The 20,730-nt window shown below is 47.6% G+C and overlaps 1 protein-coding gene across 3 annotated transcripts in view; it reads left to right on the top strand.

Annotated features, from left to right (window-relative positions):
- ADGRB1 (adhesion G protein-coupled receptor B1) overlaps positions 1–20,730 on the top strand; it is a 398,279-nt gene that overhangs the window by 265,888 nt on the left and 111,661 nt on the right. For all 3 annotated transcript variants that reach the window (XM_083448995.1, XM_083448994.1, XM_083448996.1), the window contains exon 18: positions 9,509–9,662. In XM_083448995.1, the coding sequence (XP_083305121.1) occupies positions 9,509–9,662 (154 nt within the window). The remainder of the gene's footprint in view (positions 1–9,508; positions 9,663–20,730) is intronic.

Genomic DNA, 20,730 nt, shown 5'->3' with positions numbered 1-20,730 from the left:
GTTTTTCTTGGTATTTAGTCGGAATCTCCTTTCTTGTAACTTGAAAACATTGATTTGAGTCCTACCTTCCGCAGCAGGAGAAAACAAGCTTGTTCCCTCTTCCATGTGAGAGCCCTTGAGATATTTGAAGATGGCCATCATACCTCCTCACAGCCTCCTCTTTCCCAGGCTAAACTTAGCCAGCTGCTTCAACCGTTCCTCATAGGACTTGGTTTCCAGACCCTTGATCATCTTGGTTGCCCTCCTCTCCACAGCTTCCAGCTTGCCAACATCCTTCTTAAATCGTGGTGCCCAGAATTGGACACAGGAGTCCAAGTGTGGTCTGACCAAGGCAGAATAGAGTGGTACTGTTACTTCTCTTGATCTGGACACTAGATTTAAGGACTTGCACACAGCCCTATCTCTATCTTCCTTCCAGGCAAGCAAAAGGCATGATCACAATTCAGTGGGACATTCTAACCACACAAGAAAGAACCTAAGGAGTTGTGGCCTCTGGGATGGGCTGCTGCCAGGGGAGAATCCCAAGGGCCAGATAGAGATGTATGAAAGGGAAAATGTCCACCAATCTCAGTTGGCTTAAAAAGGTAAAGGACCCCTGACAGTTAAGTCCAGTCATGAACGACTCTAGGGTTGCGGCACTCATCTTGCTTTACTGGCCGAGGGAGCCAACGTTTGTCCGCAGACAGTTTTTCTGGGTCATGTGGCCAGCAGGACTAAGCCGCTTCTGGCGAAACCAGAGCAGTGCACGGAAACGCCGTTTACCTTCCCGCCGGAGTGGTACCTATTTATCTACTTGTACTTTCACATGCTTTCAAACTGCTAGGTTGGCAGCAGCAGGGACCGAGCAACAGGAGCTCACCCCGTCATGGAGATTCGAACCGCTGACCTTCCAATCGGCAAGCCCAAGAAGCTCAGTGGTTTGGACCACAGTGCAACCCGCAACCCTTGTTGTTGTTTAGTCGTTCAGTCGTGTCCGACTCTTCGTGACCCCATGGACCAGAGCATGCCAGGCACTCCTGTCTTCCACTGCCACCCGCAGTTTGGTCAGATTCATGTTTGTAGCTTCGAGAATACTGTCTCTTTACAGCATTGGACTTTCCTTTCGCTTCCATGCATATCCACAACTGAGCGTCCTTTCGGCTTTGGCCCAGCTGCTTCATCAGCTCTGGATCTACTTGTACTTGTCCTCCGCTCTTCCCCAGTAGCATGTTGGACACCTTCCGACCTGAGGGGCTCATCTTCCAGCGTCATAACTTTTATATGCCTGTTGTCTTTGTCCATGGAGTTTTCTTGGCAGGGATACTGGAGTGGCTTGCCAGTTCCTGCTCCAGGTGGATCACGTTTGGTCAAAACTCTCCACTATGACCTGTTCATCTTGGGTGGCCCTGCACGGCATAGCTCATAGCTTCTCTGAGTTCTTCAAGCCTCTTCGCCATGGCAAGGCAGTGATCCATGAAGGGGCAACCTGCAACCCTACCTTCTTACATATCCAGGAAGTGGCTTTGCCTGTCATTTGCTCTGGTTCCCCCTGTCGGTCTCCCTGCCTTCCACCCTACCAGACCCAAAGGGCACCAGGCACCACTGTGTCCGAGATTGAGAGCACCAGACGGCTTAAATGCCAAAGTCTCTAGGCCTGTCCTGAACGCTTAGCAACCTCTGAGAGGTGTGCAGTTGCCACACGCCTGAGCCTCAAATTGCAAATCCTTTCAGTGGTCCATGCAAGCCCATGCTCCTCAATCTAACTGGGCAGCTTGCTTGTCCTTGGGGTGAGAAAGGATGCTTTAAACTGCCGAGGCTGCAAATGAAAATTGCTTTGGGGGTTTTTTAGGAGGAGAATTAACTTTGACTCTGTCTCCTGCTCTCTGAATAAGTAATCAACCTGGCAGATGGATCCTAGCCAGATTCTGACCTCAGAGCAGGTCAGAAAAAGACCCCAGCAGAACAGAGCTGCTGAGCTGTGGCTGCTCCACTTCCTCTTGAGTGGAGAGGAGTCCTTAATTCACTCTATTCCCAGGGCCCAAGCAGTGCTGTTTCTTACTGAGAAGTTGACCCAGAAGTTGCTTCTGAAGGAAGTCACACCAGCAACAGTTGCAGAGAAGGCATTTTGTGGTAGAAGGACGCTTTGAGAACTTGATCGTTGCAAATTCCATTATAGAATGATCTGAGCCATAACATTCCAGACTAATGCACAGATTTTGACTCGCTTATCCACTGGACTGAAACTACAAATTACACTTTTTACTATGAATAAGTAATACATATATTTTGCAGCAGTGGGGGGACCTCTGCCTGTGGGTCTGAATTGACCCACCAGGGGTCCCCGTGTGGTCCATGAGGTTGTCTTCTACAAGCCAAACTACAAGAAAGAAGATTCCACCTAAACATTAGGAAGAACTTCCTGACAGTAAGAGCTGTTCGACAGTGGAATTTGCTGCCAAGGAGTGTGGTGGAGTCTCCTTCTTTGGAGGTCTTTAAGCAGAGGCTTGACAACCATATCTCAGGAGTGCTCTGATGGTGTTTCCTGCTTGGCAGGGGGTTGGACTCGATGGCCCTTGTGGTCTCTTCCAACTCTATGATTCTATGATTCTATTCTATGATTCTTAAGCCACATTCATTTAGCCTTACCCTTGACTTCAGATATGGCAGGTGAAGACAGGAAGTGTTAACCATCAGTAGGGGGAGTCCTGCTGATGCACATCAACTAGGAACTCTCCCAAGCTCACCGCTAGGCGGCGTGCCTTAGGCCCTCACCTCCATAGGCTTCAGACAGGGCCACGCCCCCCGGAATCCTTTACCGGACTACCCTTCAATATGCGGGGCAGGTGACGGCAATACCTCCCTTCTTCCATCTACAGAAACATACCAATGCCCAACCGCCAATACCTAGAAAGTTGCGATGATTTGCTATGAGGTAGGCGAGAACCAAGTGGCTGGTGCCAATTTGCCAAGTGGGAAAATTCCTACCAGGCCCCTCAACGGCGACCCAACAAGGTCCATAGCAAGGTCAAGGAACGAAAACCTTAAAGGGCGGGAGGGTGGGAAACTGGAGCAGCTGGAGGCGGCAAAAGAGGGAGATCTCCGGCCGCGCCTGTGTTAAATAGGGCTGGACATGCCCCCTGAGCCCGCCGATTGGCTGGCCAGGAGATGACACAGCTGGGAATCCCCCCAGTCATGCGGGGGCTGGGTTCCAGCCGCCTTGGACGTGGTGGGGCCGTGAAGCCCACAACTCCACCTCCTCCAAAGGACAGAAGTGGCTTTCTGTAACAGGTACCTCGTGCTTTCAATTACCACTGTGTTCCCTCCTAGCCCTCCTACAACATTACAAAGGTGATGAGGCCTCATGTCAAGGCTTTAAAGATTGGCTTAAACTACTATCTTCCCTCCCGGTGAGCTCTTGAATCATGGACTGAGCTGGGTCTCTCACACCTCATTATCCATGTCCCTCCTTAGGCCTCCACATCACCCTGTAGGTAGATGTCCTGTTCTGAATATGATTAGGACTCACCTGCTCTCCACAGCTAGCTGATGTGATCAGATCCCTCCAGGGAGGTAATCTATCATTATATTAGCCATCCTACCCTCTATAATAGGGACACGGGTGGCGCTGTAGGTTGAACCACAGAGCCTAGGACTTGCCGATCAGAAGGTCGGCGGTTCGAATCCCCGCGACGGGGTGAGCTCCCGTTGCTCGGTCCCTGCTCCTGCCAACCTAGCAGTTCGAAAGCACATCAAAGTGCAAGTAGATAAATAGTAGATAAATTCCTCTGGCGGGAAGGTAAACGGCGTTTCCGTGCGCTGCTCTGGTTCGCCAGAAGCGGCTTAGTCATGCTGGCCACATGACCCAGAAGCTGTACGCCGGCTCCCTCGGCCAATAAAGCAAGATGAGCGCCACAACCCCAGAGTCGGCCGTGACTGGACCTAATGGTCAGGGGTTCCTTTACCTTTACCCTCTATAATAATCTCTCTCTCTCTCTTACACTCACGTACATACAATAGATTCCCAAAGCCCATAAATGAATATACACTGCACATTTAAAGCACTATGATATGCACTGGCCGTGGCTTCCCTCAAAGGATTCTGGGAGCTGTAGCATGTTAAGGGTGCTGAAAGGTATCAGGAGGCTCCAATTTCCCCCACCGAGCTGCAATTCCCAAAGCACTTTGACTTGCCAATCCCTTTCCCCAGGGAACTGTGAGAAGTGTAACTCTGTGAGGGGGGTCAGGGGTCTTCTAACAGCTCTCAACACCCTTAAGAAACTACATTTCCCAGGATTCTTTGGGAGAAGCTAGGACTGCTTAAAGCGGTAGGCTACTGCTTTAAATGTATCCTGCGGATCCAGATCTCTATTAAACCTTCAGCTTTCTGGGGGGAAAGGACCTGACCTTCTTCCCTGCTGAAGTTAGATTCAATGCACCTTATATTGCATAATATCAACACAACTGCACAAACATATATTTCACTGTCTGTTTATAGGGGCCTGTCCTTCTTTTTGGAAGCTTTATCTTCTAAATCTCTGCCCTTCAGCTGGAAGGGCCCTGCTGGGTGAGGATTGTTTGTTAAACATCTCTGTGATGGGAACAGGGACAGGGTAGTCCTTGCCTAGGCTGGTTCTCATAATCTTTGCACATGCTGGTGTTCGTGAAATGGTTTTCTGGGAAATGCTCTGGTTCCTGAGAAGCTTATCGAGGAACTGGAAATCAGAAGTTCTATAACAGAGGGCAAGCTTCGCTCGATTGCATCTCCATTAGACATCTCTACCACTGTGCAGAACTGTGGAGTGTGTCTGGGGGTCTCTTCTGAAGCCAAATTAGAGCAGACTGCAGGGGTGTGGTGTAGTGGTTAAGAGCGGTAGTCCCGTAATCTGGGGAACCGGGTTCGCGTCTCCGCTCCTCCACATGCAGCTGCTGGGTGACCTTGGGCCAGTCACACTTCTTTGAAGTCTCTCAGCCCCACTCACCTCACAGAGTGTTTGTTGTGGGGGAGGAAGGGAAAGGAGAATGTTAGCCGCTTTGAGACTCCTTAAAGGGAGTGAAAGGCGGGATATCAAATCCAAACTCTTCTTCTTCTTCTTCTTCCACGATCGTGGGGTTTATCTCAAAGGCAAAATGCCCCTGGGTGGGATCATAAGGAAATGAAAAAGCCCAGATGCTGGGTCAGGGCAAAGGTCAATCTAGCTGAGCATCCTGGTCAACCAGATTTCCCCATGGAAAACTCGCAAAAAGGATATGAGCACATCATCACTCTTCCTGCCTATCTCTAGCAGTGAAGGCAGAGCATAGCCATAGTCTCATGTAGTCAGTGATAGCCCCATCTTCCACGACGAATGTGTCTGTTCCTCATATGAAGGCATCTGAGGTGGTGGCTATCCTTTTGGATTAAGGCCGGGTTCTGAGGCTGCTTAGGCAAATAGCAGCAAGGGATGGAAAATTCAGGACAGAAACATGGCAAGTCGGTGTCATGCCCCTCATTCAAATTGTTGGGGAGGGGGAGCGGTTTTTCACAAAACCCACCAAAGATGAACTCATGGGTTTCCTGTCAGCTCATCTGATGAGGACCTAAGTCACATGGGGAACCTGTGAGACTCTAGAGATTAACTGAGCATCCAAAATTTGCACCACGGTCCTCTGCAATGTGCAGAGCTCACTGGTAGATCATAGAATCTTAGAGCTGGAAGGGACCCAAAGGGCCATCTAGTCCAACCCCCTGCAATGCAGGAATCTCAGCTAAAGCATCCATGACAGATGGCCATCCAACTTCTCTGTGGGAGTCTGTTCTACTGTTGAACAGCTCTTACTGTCAGAAAGTTTTGCATGGCGAGTCCCCCCTCCCCTGGAAATAAAGACACATGACACAATTATTAAGGTTAATGGGCTAAATAAGGCCACAACTTTATTGGCTACAGGTGATGAGCGGTATTGGCTTAGGCATTGGTCCTAACCGACTATATCAGCCTGTCCACTTGAAGTCCGGGAAGGGTTAACCACCAGTAGGGGGAGTCCTGCTGATGCACATCAACTAGGAACTCCCCCAAGGTCACCGATAGGGGGCATGCCTTAGGCCCTCACCTCCCCAGGCTTCGGACAGGGCCACGCCCCCCAGAATCCTTTATCGGACTCCCCTTCAATATGTGGGGCAGGTGATGGTGCTTCCTTCCCTCTTCCATCTACAGAGCAATACCAATGCCTAACCGCCAATACCAAGGAAGTTGTGACGATTTGCTACGAGGTAGGCGAAAAACCAAGTGGCTGGTGCCAATTTGCCCTTTGGAAGAATTCCTACCAGGCCCTTCAACGGCGACCAACGAAGGTCCATAGCAAGGTCAAGGAACGAAAACCTTAAAGGGAGGGAGGCTGGGAAACAGGAACAGCTGGTAGGTGGCAAAAGAGGGAGATTCCCGGCCACTCCTGCCTTAAATAGGGCAGGCCATGCCCCCAGAGCCAGCCAATTGGCTGGCGAAGGGGTGACACAGCCGGGGATTCCCCCAGTCACTGGGGGGGTCGGGCGTCGAGCAGAAGTGGCTTTCCTGAATGTTCAGTCGGAATCTCCTTTCTTGTAACTTTGCACCTGCTTTGGATCCAGAAGGTGCCACCTTCTCCAGATGATGCCCCCTGCCTGAAATCCCAGAAAGCCTCTGCCGATCAGTGTGGACAGTCATGAGGAAATTTTCTAGCATATTTGCATGGAGAGAAATTGGGAGAAAGCTCCACCCCTCCCCCAGAGGGAGGATAACCCTCCATCAATTTCACGATGGTGGAGCTCATCATTAAAGTGGCAGGAGCACAGCTTAAGAAGTTAAGAGCATAAGAAGAGGCTGCTGGATCAGGCCAAGGGCCCATCCAGTCCCCCGTTCTCACACTGGCCAACCAGATGCCCCAATGGGAAAGCCACAATCAGGATTTGAACACAAGAGCCGTCTTCCCTCCTGTGGTTTCCAGCAACTAGTATTCAGAATCACCTTAGAGACCAACTGTAGAGACAGAACATTGCCATCATGGCAAGGAGCCATCACTAGCCCTCTCCTCCATAAATCTGCCTAATCCTCTTCTAAAGCCATCTAAGTTGGTGACCATTACTGTCCCCTGTGGGACCAAGTTCCATAGTTTCCATAGCTCATTTCCTTTCCCCCCTAAACATGTTTTGAATGGCACTCTGGCCACCATTCTTCATCCTCCACAAGGTCTAGCAACGTAAGAAGAAACGTAGGTCCATCACAAAATAAATGGAGGGAGGAAAAAGAAAAGGTCGGGAGAATGAATGTCTTCTGATAGATTTCAGCTCAGCCCTGGTTCCCTGAAAGTAGGAAGTGTGAAAGCTGCTGCTATACATCATGGAAATGCAGTTCTGTGACAGCAGAGGCAGAAAAGCAAAACTCTGGGGGAAATGAAGGAGGTTTTCTGCATCTGCATCCGCATGAGAGCAGCCCAGAACATGCCATGTGGGGAAGACTCTGTAGGACTTTGGAAGTCTTCCATTGGAGCTTGGGGAGTTCGGGAAGCATCGAGAGAAACTTTGGCAATATGTCTTGGAAGGAACATTCTGCATGGCAAGCTATGCATGATGGTGATGAAGTTAAGAGTCCCATATAAAGAAGTTATTCTTTGGTGTACGTTTCTTGAGATTCAGGATGTATTATAATAATAATAATAATAATAATAATAATAATAATAATAATAATAATTTATTTATACCCCACCCATCTGGCTGGGCTTCCCCAGCCACTCTGGGTGGCTTCTAACAAAATATTAAAATACAGTAATCCATCAAACATTAAAAGCTTCCCTAAACAGGACTGCCTTCAGATGTTTTCTAAAAGTCTGGTAGTTGTTGTTCTCTTTGACATCTGGTGGGAGGGCGTTCCACAAGGCAGGTGCCACCACTGAGAAGGCCCTCTGCCTGGTTCCCTGTAACTTGGCTTCTTGCAGCGAGGGAACCGCCAGAAGGCCCTTGGCGCTGGACCTCAGTGTCCGGGTAGAACGATGGGGTGGAGACCCCCTCCCGTCCCCACCAAGAAATTAACCCCTTAGGGAAGGGTTAGGGTTATTTAAGGGTGAAGGACACGTCACACAGTCCAATTATTAGATGTGCTCTTGAACCACATTCTCACCCTGCATTTAGGGCACTGTGAAGAGTCCTGGCATCCCCCAAAGAATTCTGGGAGCTGCCGTTTGTTAAGGTGGCAAGAGCTGTGAAGAGATGCCCTGTCCCACTCACAGAACTACAATTCACAGAGTTCCCTGTGAAGTGGGATTGACCGTTAAACCGCTCTGGGAATTGTAGTTCTTGGAGCGGAATAGGGATCTCCTAAAAATTCCCATCGTCCTTTAAGAAACTACAACTCACAGAAGTCTTTTGTTGGGGACACACCGTGACAGTTCAAAGCTGCAAATGCATGATGTGAATGTGGTCCTGGTGGATTTGAAATGTGCATCCACAAATGCAATGTGCGAATAAGTCCAACAGGTATTTTCAAGACGAGCACATCTCCTGCTTAGCCGAAAAGCAGGATTGGCTCCAAACTCCAAAGGAGTGCACTGAGCAGCAAAGTCCATTTCCCCACTGCGCACCTTGCAATTTTTTCTCTCCCTGCAGCATCTTTTCAATGTAGAATAGCTGTGGGTGTGTGGACAGCTGTGGCTGAGGGTGTGTGAGCATGGAAAGGCCGTGCGTGTGCCGGCGCGTGCTGGCTTGGGGTAGTGGGAGAGAGAGCAGCCGTCTGCTTGGCGCTGAGTTTCAGGTTGTTTTGACACCAAGAGTCTTCGTGAAAGTGCAGCATGGTGTTGTTGTTGCTGGTGGCGCAGAATGTGAGAGGTGTCCTGGTCAGCTGGAAGGCAGGTGTATGGTCTTCAGCTGGATTGAGTTTGGTAAGGAAGCACGCCATCCCTTTGGGGGAAATAAAGTGAAAATTGAGCGTGCCAGGGGGTGATGCTATGGGCACATGGAAAGGCTGTCCATGCGTATCATGTGGGGAGATTGTGGCCCATCTACTCTGCTGTGGCATCCACTCCATGTGAGCGATGGGGCAGTCATCACAAAGAAGAGGAAGTCCTGAGCCCATTGGGGCGAGTTCAGCCACAGTGGGATGTATAAGGAGAGCATTATGGATCAGAGGCTATTTGGGAGTGGGCGGGTGCATCTTACAAAGGAGGGGAGGATCACGAGCCATGCCTCAGCAGGGGGGAAGTTTGGCACATGGGGGTGCGCTGATGAAGCCTGCCACGAGTGATGTCCCAGGTGTGTGGGAAGGCACTGGGTATGTGTCACTGGAGGGGTGTCATATGGGGAGGAGGGCCACGTGGGGGTTGGCTGCTGCTGCTGCTGTCCTGGTTTTTTTTTTATCTCTCTCTCTCTCCCTCTGGCAATTTGTTAGTGATGCCTGTTTTTCTTTTTCTCCCTCCTGTCTCTCCCTCTCTCTCCCTCTGTGTGTGTGCCTGTCTTTCTCTCCCTCCCTCTCTGCCTCTCTCTTGCTCTCTCCCTCTGCACTGGGTTCCCCTCCCCCTCCCTTCACAGACCCTCCTCCTCCTCCTCCTCCTCCTCTTCGTCTCAGCTTGGCGCCTGGTCCTGGCGTGGCTGCCGAACAGTCCCGGTCGATCCTTTCCGAACTAAATGCCTGTGTGACAGAATCTCCACCTTCGCCATCTTAGCCCAGCTGAGTGCCGAAATGGTAAGTGTGCCTCACCGGCTGTGCGGCATCCAAAGGAATGAAGTCTTGGCATTTGTGTGTGTGTGTGTGTGCCGAGAAGGAGGCGGAGAGAGGGAGGGAGAGAGAGAGAGAGAGAGAGAGAGAGAGAGAGAGAGAGAGAGGCAAAGGAAATGGTCCAGCGGATGACATTTCAGTGTGACAAGCAGTGCCGTGCAAGGCTGGGTGTGCGCACTCGCGTGTGAGTCTGTCTGGGTGTGCATGGCAAGGATATTGCATGTGTGTTTGCTTGTGCATGTGTGTGTGTGCGCGCACACACATTGCAATAAGCATCACTGTTGTCAGAAAGCGACTGACATGTGTCTTTGAGAATCTGTGACCTAAATAACAACAATAAAATATCTGGTTCAAGATCATTGCAGCATTGAAATGTCACCATCGTCTTTTGCTGCCTGAAAACATCCTTCTTCTTTTCCCCCTCCATCAATGCTGGCTACTGGGTACCCCTAAGTGACCCCCTTCCCCACTTATGTCACCTGCAGTTTTCGGCCGGTTGCCTGGACTGTTAGAGAGAGATGGGAGAGGCTTGGTGAGAGAGTGAGTGGATGGGATGTGGAGCGAGGAGATCTGTGACTTTGGATGCTTCTGAATCGCAGGCCTTCCACTATGGATTCATATAGTATTGTTGGTCGATCCTTTTCAGGAATCTTCCTGGCACCTTTTGCTCTTTCCCTGGCTCCTCACACCCTCCGGGACGCCTCTCAGGGACATTCTTTTGTGATTTCGGAGCGTCACGGCAGCTTTGTCTCCAGTTACTTTGATGCCTTCTTAGCAGCGCCTCAAAATGGGGTCAAAAGGGTGTATTGGTGCTTGTCAAAGGATTTGCCTCGCATGCTCTTGCACAAGTAAAGAGGGAGAAGGTAGATGGTGGCTTCTTTGTTATCAAAACTAGGCTGTCGTGGAGGAGGACCGCCTGGTCAGGGCATGAATTATTGGCGTTTATGAGTTTTGCTTGGACTTCGTAAAACAGGAGAGCAAAGAAAGATGCCTTTATTTGATTTGTTTTCTCTCATGTCCACACCCCTTTTTGCAGTGCTTCAGTTGACTTTCACCCTGTTCCGGGTCCCTAGGTGAACTGCTCCCATCTAGGACCAATCCCACGATGCTCTCGGTGACCATCATCTTGAGCTTCAGGTCTTGCGAGGCCCGTTGGGCCGTTCTCTCCTCCCTCCTCCCTCACTTTGTGAAGAGCGGCTCATCGCGGGAGAGGGAGGGGAAAATCTAAAAGGTAGTGAGGAGAGATGGGGGTGAGGGGAAGAGAGGGGGCACTAGGGAAGGCAGGTTTCCCGAGATGAAGGTTTGGTTTATTATTAGAAACACTAATGTATTTGGTCCACTAGTTGCCATGGAAACATCTGCACTGAAGTGGCTTTAAAGATACAGTGTTGTCTGTGCCTGCCTGAGTCCATGGCAGGCCCAAAGCCTAACCCCTTCCCAAAAGTCCAGGCCTTGCATTGTGGGATTAGGTGCTCTAGGAATTTAAGTTTTGGGGACAGCAGCATTTCTCGTGGTGTGTCTGTGCAGGAAACAATGGCGACCGAGTCGCTTTCCCCCTCAGTTTTTGCTCTGTAGCCAGGTGAGAAAAGTGAAAACGCTCTCCCTCACCTTAACTCAACCTGTGGGTCCCCAGATGTTGTTGAACTACAACTCCCATCACCCCTAGCTAGCAAGGCCAGAGCTCAGGGATGATGGGAGTTGTAGTCCAACAACATCTGGGGACCCACAGGTTGAGAACGGCTGCCTTAACTGCTCCTCTCTATTTTTTCTCTTCTTGAATAGGTAGATAGCAATTGTAAGAGCAAGTTGGAGGTTTATACAATTGGACCCAGATTCTCTGTCCTATACGGACAGTTTAAGACGTATGCTTTCTATCTTCTTTACGTTCCTTTGCCCCTTCTTCCACGGTAGCTGTGTTTGGATATGAGGCATCAGTCTTGCATGCTCCCCCTCCCCCCACTGTGAGAATATTGCAAACTTTTGCTTTTTGATTAACCACAAACCCTAGTTGGTCTCAACTGTGGTCTGTTAAAACAAGAGAACGTCCAATGAGGGTTTATGAAACTGGCTTGCATCAACAAACCAAAGTTCAGGGTCTGAATGTAACCCTAAACTGTGGCCAGTCAGCAAAAACAACCCCTCATAAATTGGATGTTGCCAAAGGTTTGGAGGACTTTGAAAAGTTTTGTGCTGTTTGGTGAGATTTTATCTTATATACAACAAATTGAGCCACCTAGAACTTCCTCTCCGCAGTGCAGTGTGAAATTTGGCTTTCCTGATGCTCTTAAGTACTTAATATTATGTATCTTCTGGCTATACTGGGCTGCTTTTCAGTACTTCTATTATTCCTGTTGTATTGATTTGAATAAGAGAAAACAAACCATAGTTGAACTAAAGTTCTGGGTTGGGATGTAACACTAAACTGTGGTCGAACTCTATTGGAAGTGAAAGCTTCTTATCTCCTTGTGGCTGTGTTTAAGAAGGAGAACGTAGGCAGAACACATGAGCTAAGGCTCACTGTAACTTGTTTCCATAGTTTATTCTTATATCTGAATGCAGCTGGAAGTTTTAGCTCAGCACAGGACCTCACAAATTCTCCCAGATCCATACCATCTGTCCTCCCTTTGGTCATCCCCTTCACTTACCCACTTTACCCAAAACAACTAAGGACATCTCAAAGGTGGGCATATAGAGAGTCTCTTGACCAAAGAACAGCATCCCATTAGGAGCCACACTGAGAAGTCCCTGGAGAAGGGCACCTTTCTCTAATACAAGTGCGGGATTGATTCACACATTACATATTTTATAAGTATTCTCCTAAAACAGTTATTGGAAGTTCAAACTTGCAAACGTAGCATGTGAACAGGAAGTATGCGCAAGTTTTGTTGGCAGTCATGTCCATCGCATGTGTTCATACATAGATGCTCTTTCTTGGGAAGAGTGGATTGCCACATATCAGGGGTACTTTAGTTGTGATTCCTACATTATAGGGGGTTGGACTCGGTGACCCTTGGGGTCTACAATAATCTACAATTATGTGATTCTGTGAGTGTGACCCTGTTGTTCTTGCTTGATCTCTTAGCAGCTTTTGATGCCCTCAACCAGGGCATCTTGACAGGTTGCCTCTGTGGCTTGGAACTGGGGGCCATGGTAGTTCTGTGCTTCTGCTCCTACATTCAGGGTCAGTTCAAGGGAGAGTGTTGGATCGGTGTAGCTAGACACCCTGGCTGTTAATAATAATAATATTATAATAATTTATTATTTATGCCCCGCCCATCTGGCTGAGTTTCCCCAGCCACTCTGGGTGGCTTCCAATCGAATGTTAAAAACAATACAGCATTAAATATTAAAAACTTCCCTAAACAGGGCTGCCTTCAGATGTCTTTTAAAGATAAGATAGCTGCTTATTTCCTTCACATCTGAAGGGAGGGTGTTCCACAGGGTGGGCGCCACCACCGAGAAGGCCCTCTGCCTGGTTCCCTGTAACCTCACTTCTCGCAGTGAGGGAACTGCCAGAAGGCCCTCGGCGCTGGACCTCAGTGTCTGGGGTAAATGATGGGGGTGGAGATGCTCCTTCAGGTATACAGGACCGAGGCCGTTTAGGGCTTTCAAGTTCAGCACTGACACTTAGAATTGTGTTTGGAAAAGTACTGGGAGCCAATGCAGATCTCTCAGGACAGGTGCTATGTGGTCTCGGCAGCCACTCCCAGTCACTAGTTTAGCTGCTGCATTCTGGAATAATTGCAGTTTCTGGTTCACCTTCAAAGGTAGCCCCACGTAGAGCTCATTGCAGTAGTCCAAGCGGGAGATAACTAGAGCATGCACCACTCCGGCGAGACAGTCTGCGGGCAGGTAGGGTCTCAGCCTGTGTACCAGGTGGAGCTGATAGACAGCCGCTCTGGACACAGAATTGACCTGCGCCCCATGGACAGCTGTGAGTCCAAAATGACTCCCAGACTGCACACCTGGTCCTTCAGAGGCACAGTTACCCCATTCAGGACCAGGGAGTCCCCCACCCCCTGTCCCTCAAAAACAGTACTTCTGCCTTGTCAGGATTCAACCTCAATCTGATAGCCGCCATCCATCCTCCAACCGCCTCCAGGCACTCACACAGGACCTTCACCGCCTTCACTGGTGTTGACTTGCGTGATGCCTCAGAGTTCCATTCTGTCTCCAGCACTGTATATGTAGCCATTGGGTGTGACCATTAGGAGATTTAGATTGTGGTGTCATTCATATGCTTTGGGAACCCCCGCTCCATCTCTCTGTTATACCTGAAACAGATGTGGACATCCAACGTGGTGCCTGGACACAGTAGTGGGATTTTTGAGGGTCAAAAAGTTGAAGCTGAATTTCAACTGTTTGGAGGCTCTGTGAGTGCTTTGTTCCTGGGATCGGGTATTCTGTCGGTTGTGCTCTCCCTTAAGTCACAGGTATATATAGTCTGGGTGTGTTCCTTGTACCAGCCGTGGAGGCAGCGATGGCCACAAACTTGGATGGCTTTCAAAGAGGATTGGACAAATTCATGGAGGTGGAGAGGACTCTCAATGGCTACTAGCCATGATGGCTAGGCTCTGCTTCCATCATCAAAGGCAGCAATGCTTCTCAGTAGCAGTTGCTCGAAGCCACGGGAAAAGAGAGGACTATTGTGTTTGAATTCTGCCTGTGGGTTTCCCACAGACATCTGATTCATCCCTGTGCTGGTAAGCTCAAAACTTGGCTACTATAAATGTGGGGCTGCCCTTACAGTTGGCCTCAAAGTTGCAGCTTGTGCAAAAAGGAAGCATTTAAGTTCCTAAACGGGGCAGCCTCCCTTGAAGTCTAACACCTTCACTGAAAGAGCAGCGCCAGCTGTCCATTAGCTTCCAGACCAAGTTCAAGGTCTTGTTGTTTAAAAGCCCTAAATAGCTAGGGACCTGGTTATATGAAGAAATGCCTTCAACCAGTTCTTAAGGTCCTATTGATTGTGCTGCAGGCTGTGGAAGCCCAGCCCAGGGGCAAGAGCCTTCTCTGTTGTGGAATCCAGTTTATGGAACCATCTCGCCCTGGAAATAAGGCAGGCACCTACCTTGTTGAGTTTTCAGTGAGTCCTGAAAATACATTACACACCAACCCTGAATGTTGGGTATTCCTGATACTGCGCCTTTTTATGGATTGGTTTTAATTTGCACTTATTGCCATCTGTTTTAAATTTGTTTCTTGGATTGCCTTTTATGGCTGTCAACTACCACAGGGTTGATATGGGAGACGGTGTAGAAATATCTTAATAATGCATACGTTCATTGGGGAGGTGTGGATCTCAATTGCTTGTGGCATTTTGAGGAGACTGGCAGATACAGTAGGTTCCGAGTCAAAACGCGAGTGATTTCTGGCTATTTTGGACAAGTATGTGTGTGCCTTCCTTGATGAGTTTGGCTATCAAATCAATTTTTTAAAAAAGGGGGAGAGTTATTTTTATTTTTATTTTATTTTGGGGAGTCAAATAATGGCCAGATCTTTTTGTCGGCCAGTTTCGCAGCAACAGAACAGCAATAAAGACACTTTAATATTCACAAAGTGAGCTCCATTATTAAAAACGATGCAAGTTAATTTGCTGTTAGGAACGAGGGACCTGATTTAATGGAACTAATAACTCTGTGCAAGCATGAGAGCAGGGCAGTCAGTATTCTAGTCCTCATTCATTTGCTCTTTGGGCTTGATAGTAAGCATATTGTATCCAGTTGCATTTTCGTTTTTAAGGGGTGTCCCATTTCCCACAAAACAATGCACTATATAGAGAAAATTCAATATTTCAGCTGTTTCCTCCTCTGGCTAGCCATCTCCTGCCAACCCATTGCCTCATTGCTCTACCATCTCCAACCACAGTGCTTGAACACTCTGTCACAAGAGACCAGGGCCCTGCGGGACTTAACATCTTTCCGCAGGGCCTGCAAGACAGAACTGTTCCACCAGGCCTTTGGCCAGGGCACAGCCTGACTCCCTCCATTGGCAATCTTCGCAGAGCTCTGGCCCAATGGTTGCCAGTGGCTTGAATTAATTAATTTTATAATGAATGATTTTAAAGTGTTGTTTTTACTGTTTTATTGTTGTTAGCTGCCCTGAGCCCGGCTTCGGCTGGGGAGGGCGGGATATAAATAAAATTTATTATTATTATTATTATTATTGAAATGCAACTTGACTCAAGCCATGACTTTACTGTACATTCAGAGCCCTCCTTGAGATGTTTGTCAGTGTTAGGCTCCCTCTTAACTGGTTCTTAACAGTTTTGTGGTCAGGCCACAAAACTGGCTTCACAAAATACTGGCTTCACCGGTAATGGGTTTTACAGAATTTCTTCCAAAGACAAAATCTGTGCTGGGTCAGTTCATCACAAGTCAGGAGCAAAGTCTGCCCCATTCTGTTCCGTGTGGATTTCTAAAGAAAAATCCCCATATCCTTTACAGTTTTGTGTATATACTTTACATAAACTGCTTACAGAGTTTTGTCAGTCCAGTAGTATATAAATCATGTCAAACAGAAAATAAATATATATGCTCAGAGGTTTTTGAGGTGAAAAAACCCACTTGTTAGGTTGTCCAAAGCAGTGCTTTTTTATTTTTTTAAAAATGTTTAAAGGTACTACTCTCATTTTGACTCAAGAAAATTACCATTTTATAGTTCAAATCGGGGAAAATAAATACAGTAAATGGACAAAAGTATAAAGATTCACAAAATGTTTAGGGGTATGCGTACCCCTGCATCCCCCCAGAAAAAAGCACTGGGCCAAAGTATTCCCAGCTAACCAAGAATGGCAAACTACTGCATGGAGCTCCCATTACCACAGATGTTGAAATCAATATAGGAAGTCCTCCCTGGTAGCTATTCACAGAATCATTTGTTGTTGTTGTTGTTTAGTCGTATCTGACTCTTCGTGATCCCATGGACCAGAGCACGCCCGGCACTCCTGTCTTCCACTGCCTCCCGCAGTTTGTTCAAACTTATATTGTCAAACTCTTAACTTCGTAGCTTTGAGAAAACTGTCGAACCATCTCATCCTCTGTCATCCACTTCTCCTTGTGCCCTCCATCTTTCCCAACATCAGGGTCTTTTCTAGGGAATCTTCTTTTCTCATGAGGTGGCCAAAGTATTGGAGCCTCAGCTTCAGGATCTGTCCTTCCAGTGAGCACTCAGGGCTGATTTCCTTCAGAATGGAGAGATTTGATCTTCTTGCAGTCCATGGGACTCTCAAGAGTCTCCTCCAGCACCATAGTTCAAAAGCATCAATTCTTCAGCGATCAGCCTTCTTTATGGTCCAGCTCTCACTTCCATACATCACTACTGGGAAAACCATAGCTTTAACTATACGGACCGTTGTTGGCAAGGTGATGTCTCTGCTTTTTAAGATGCCGTCTAGGTTTGTCATTGCTTTCCTCCCAAGAAGCAGGCATCTTTTAATTTCGTGACTGCTGCCACCATCTGCAGTGATCATGGAGCCCAAGAAAGTAAAATCTCTCACTGCCTCCATTTCTTCCCCTTCTATTTGCATAGAATTGTAGGATATCTAGTCCAGTCCCCTGCAATGCAGAAATCTTTTGCCCAGCTTGGTACTTGGACCCATAACCCTGAGATTAAAAGCCTCATGCTCTACCAACTGAGCTATTCCTCCTCATTATTGTTATTCAGAGTATTTGTACCCTGCTCTTCAGCCAAAAAAGTTCTCTGAGTAACTTACATACAATCAATAAAAGCAAGACAGTTCCTGTCTGCAGGCTTACGATCTGAAAAACCACAACACACAAGGGAAAAGGGACGGGGTAAATAAATAAAATAAAATAAAACTCAGGCACCAGTTCTTAAACAGTTGTTCTTATGATGACCATCTTGCACCGTTCAGGGGTAGGGGTTGCCAGAACAAGCTGGCCTTTCAGCAGAGCTGAACAGTAAGCACTGCTTTCCATCTCTCCCAATGATGGAACAGGTCTTGGTCATCTTAGATATTTTACGTGGTTTTTTGATTATTTTTCCAATATATCCCCAATAATAGCCGCATTATAGCAATAACAGGGACACGGGTGGTGCTATGGGTTAAACCACAGAGCCTAGAACTTGTCGAAAAGAAGGCCAGCGGTTCAAATGCCCCGACAGGGCGGGCTCCCGTTGCTCGGTCCCTGCTCCTGCCAACCTAGCAGTTCGAAAGCACGTCAAAGTGCAAGTAGATAAATAGGTACCGCTCTGGTGGGAAGGTAAGCGGCATTTCCGTGTGCTGCTCTGGTTCGCCAGAAGCGGCTTAGTCATGCTGGCCACATGACCTGGAAGCTGTATGTCGGCTCCCTCGGCCAATAAAGCGAGATGAGCGCCGCAACCCCAGAGTAGTCCGCGACTGGACCTAATGTTCAGGGGTCCCTTTACCTATAGCAATAACAATTATTTTATGTAATTTTACATATTTTATGTTCCATTTCCTCTTAGAGCGTTGCCACACAAACTATGCAAAACGTATGTAAATATGTACATTTCCCTGTAAGAGTGGTTCCACCTCATCAAGACCCATCAAGAGCCAGTGTGGTGTAGTGGTTAAGAGCGGTAGTCTTGCAATCTGGGGTACCGGGTTCGCGTCTCCGCTCTTCCACATGCAGCTGCTGGGTGACCTTGGGCCAGTCACACTTCTCTGAAGTCTCTCAGCCTCACTCACCTCACAGAGTGTTTGTTGTGGGGGAGGAAGGGAAAGGAGAATGTGAGCCGCTTTGAGACTCCTTAAATGGAGTGAAAGGAGGGATATCAAATCCAAACTCTTCTCTTCTTCTTCTTCATCGCTCCGAGCAGGGACTTGCTATATTGATTTCAACACTCATGGCACTGTCGGGAGCCCTCTGTACTATCTAGCTGCTCTTAGGATGCTGAAACCACCCTCCTCTTTCTTTGGTTATCTATAGTTTATCAAGGTTTTTACAGTACTGCAATAAAACAGCGCAGTTCCTTCGTCCCACCTATGTCCCTTGTCTCCATCTGCTTTCATACCCTTTTTAGTTACAGCACTTTCATTTTATTTGTTTAATAATCGCCTACCACACACATCCCAAGGTGATGAGTGCAAAATGCAATAAGAGACAGCTAAAAAAAAAGGCATTTTAAAACAATACAGAAAATAGCAGCAGATAAAAAAAAAACCAGAATGCCAAGTAGACACCCACGATAGAGACCTAGTCATCCAAAGAAGAAGGCTTGTTGGAACAAAAAATGTCTCCAGCTGTTCCCAGGAAGTGGGCATATGTATTATCTCGAATGCTGTTCCACAGAACAGGGCAGCCAGACTAAAAGTCCTGCTCCATGTTGCCGTGGAAAGGGCTTCGAAGACCTTTGCAACTTGTAGGAGAAGATGACCCATAGACAGAGGTGATGTACTAAGTATATAAGGAATCAGATGGTCTCTCAAGTACATTTCTGATGTTCAGTTGTTGTGTTATGCAGAGCTTAGGTTCACATGCTCAGATAAAGATTAGGGGAAATCCTGTGTTGGGGTCCCATTTTAACAACTGTTAAGTTAGAGAAGTTTCCATTTCTGCATTGTGCCACCCACTTCTTCTAGTTGTGGGTACGGCTCGGTTCCAGAGTTCTGGAAATGTGCTCCAAAATCCCTTAGAAGCTTGACTTTTCATGTAGTTTGTGGAGCAGAATTATGGAGGAGGAGATCTTGTATCCAATTTCCCATGCTTGGTGCAACCAGTGCTAGAATGACTCATTTTGAAACGAGACTGGTAGCTTTCAGACCACCTTGTATGAAAATCCATGAGAGGCAGGGAATCTGGCAATGCACAGAACCTGGGGTGAGCCCATACCCTGGTTCCCATATTGGAGTGGGCAGGTTGAATCAGGTGTGTCTGCTTCAGAATCATGGCATGCTGGATTCATCCTCCATCCCTAATCCTATGTAAGGTGGTTGGATCTGTATTTGGTCAAGGTCGCCATCATGGAGCAGAGATCTGAGTCCTGTCTTCCCTAATTCAGCCAAAACTCTGCAAGCCACCTCCCATTGTGTTGGGTTGAAATAAACGACAGACGAGTAACAGGTGTCATACGGGAGGCATCTCTCGAGCATCTCGGGGAGTCCCTTTTATTGAATATTACAGCATTGCCACGTATGGGCTTGTTGTTGATTGGTTAACACAAGGACAAAAGCAAGGGTTGCATATAGGCTGCATATAGGCATTAATCATCAATAGATTAAAGGGTTGGGAAAGGAACACAGAGTTAGACAGGTATGAAAACTTCCTTATTAAACTATCACTAAATCATTGATATACTCCTTATTAAACTGAGTGATTAATATAGTAAACCTTAAAAGGCATAGCCATCGCATTCGATGTGGTCAGCCGGGCATTAAGAACAGGAACAGGAACAGGAACAGGTGGACAGGAACAGGTGAACTTAATATGAACTTAGGCAGAAACAAAACATCCCATCACCATTGGTTTAACAGTACTTGAAAGACTTCGTTGGAAATTTGTTTGGGATTCTTAACAACAACAGCAACAATATTACCTCGGCAGTTGTAATGATGTCAAGCAGGTCCATTATACAGTGGTACCTCGGGATGCGAACGGGATCCGTTCCGGAGCCTCATTTGCATCCCGAAGCAAATGTAACCCGTGTTCGCGCATCTGCACGTGCGCGAGTCATGTTTTGGTGCTTCTGCGCATGCGTGTGATGTCATTTTGATGGTCTGCGCATGCGTGCGCGGCGAAACCAGGAAGTAACATGCTCCGTTACTTCTGGGTTGCCGTGGAGCGCAACCCGAATTTGCCTAACCTGAAGTGTATTCATCCCAAGGTATGACTGTACTGGACCAATGTGGGGATTTGTTTATTTCTTGGAGAAGCTGTATGCTTGCTATGAAAGCCCTCGTTGCTCCAGTTTATTTAACACATTGTAAGAGCTGCATAGTAATAAATAGCTTTTAGAGTAATAAGAGTATTCTGCACAATGTCATTTGTTATAAACTGTGTTTTTTAAAAAAATCAATCATTTTTGGTTGGAGCTTGGATTCTTCTTCTTATTA

Source organism: Podarcis tiliguerta (genome assembly GCF_965153285.1).
Source record: "Podarcis tiliguerta genome assembly, chromosome: 7".
Taxonomy (NCBI): Eukaryota; Metazoa; Chordata; class Lepidosauria; order Squamata; family Lacertidae; genus Podarcis; species Podarcis tiliguerta.
Note: the sequence above shows the minus strand (reverse complement) of the source record. Positions and strands in the feature narration are given on the sequence as shown.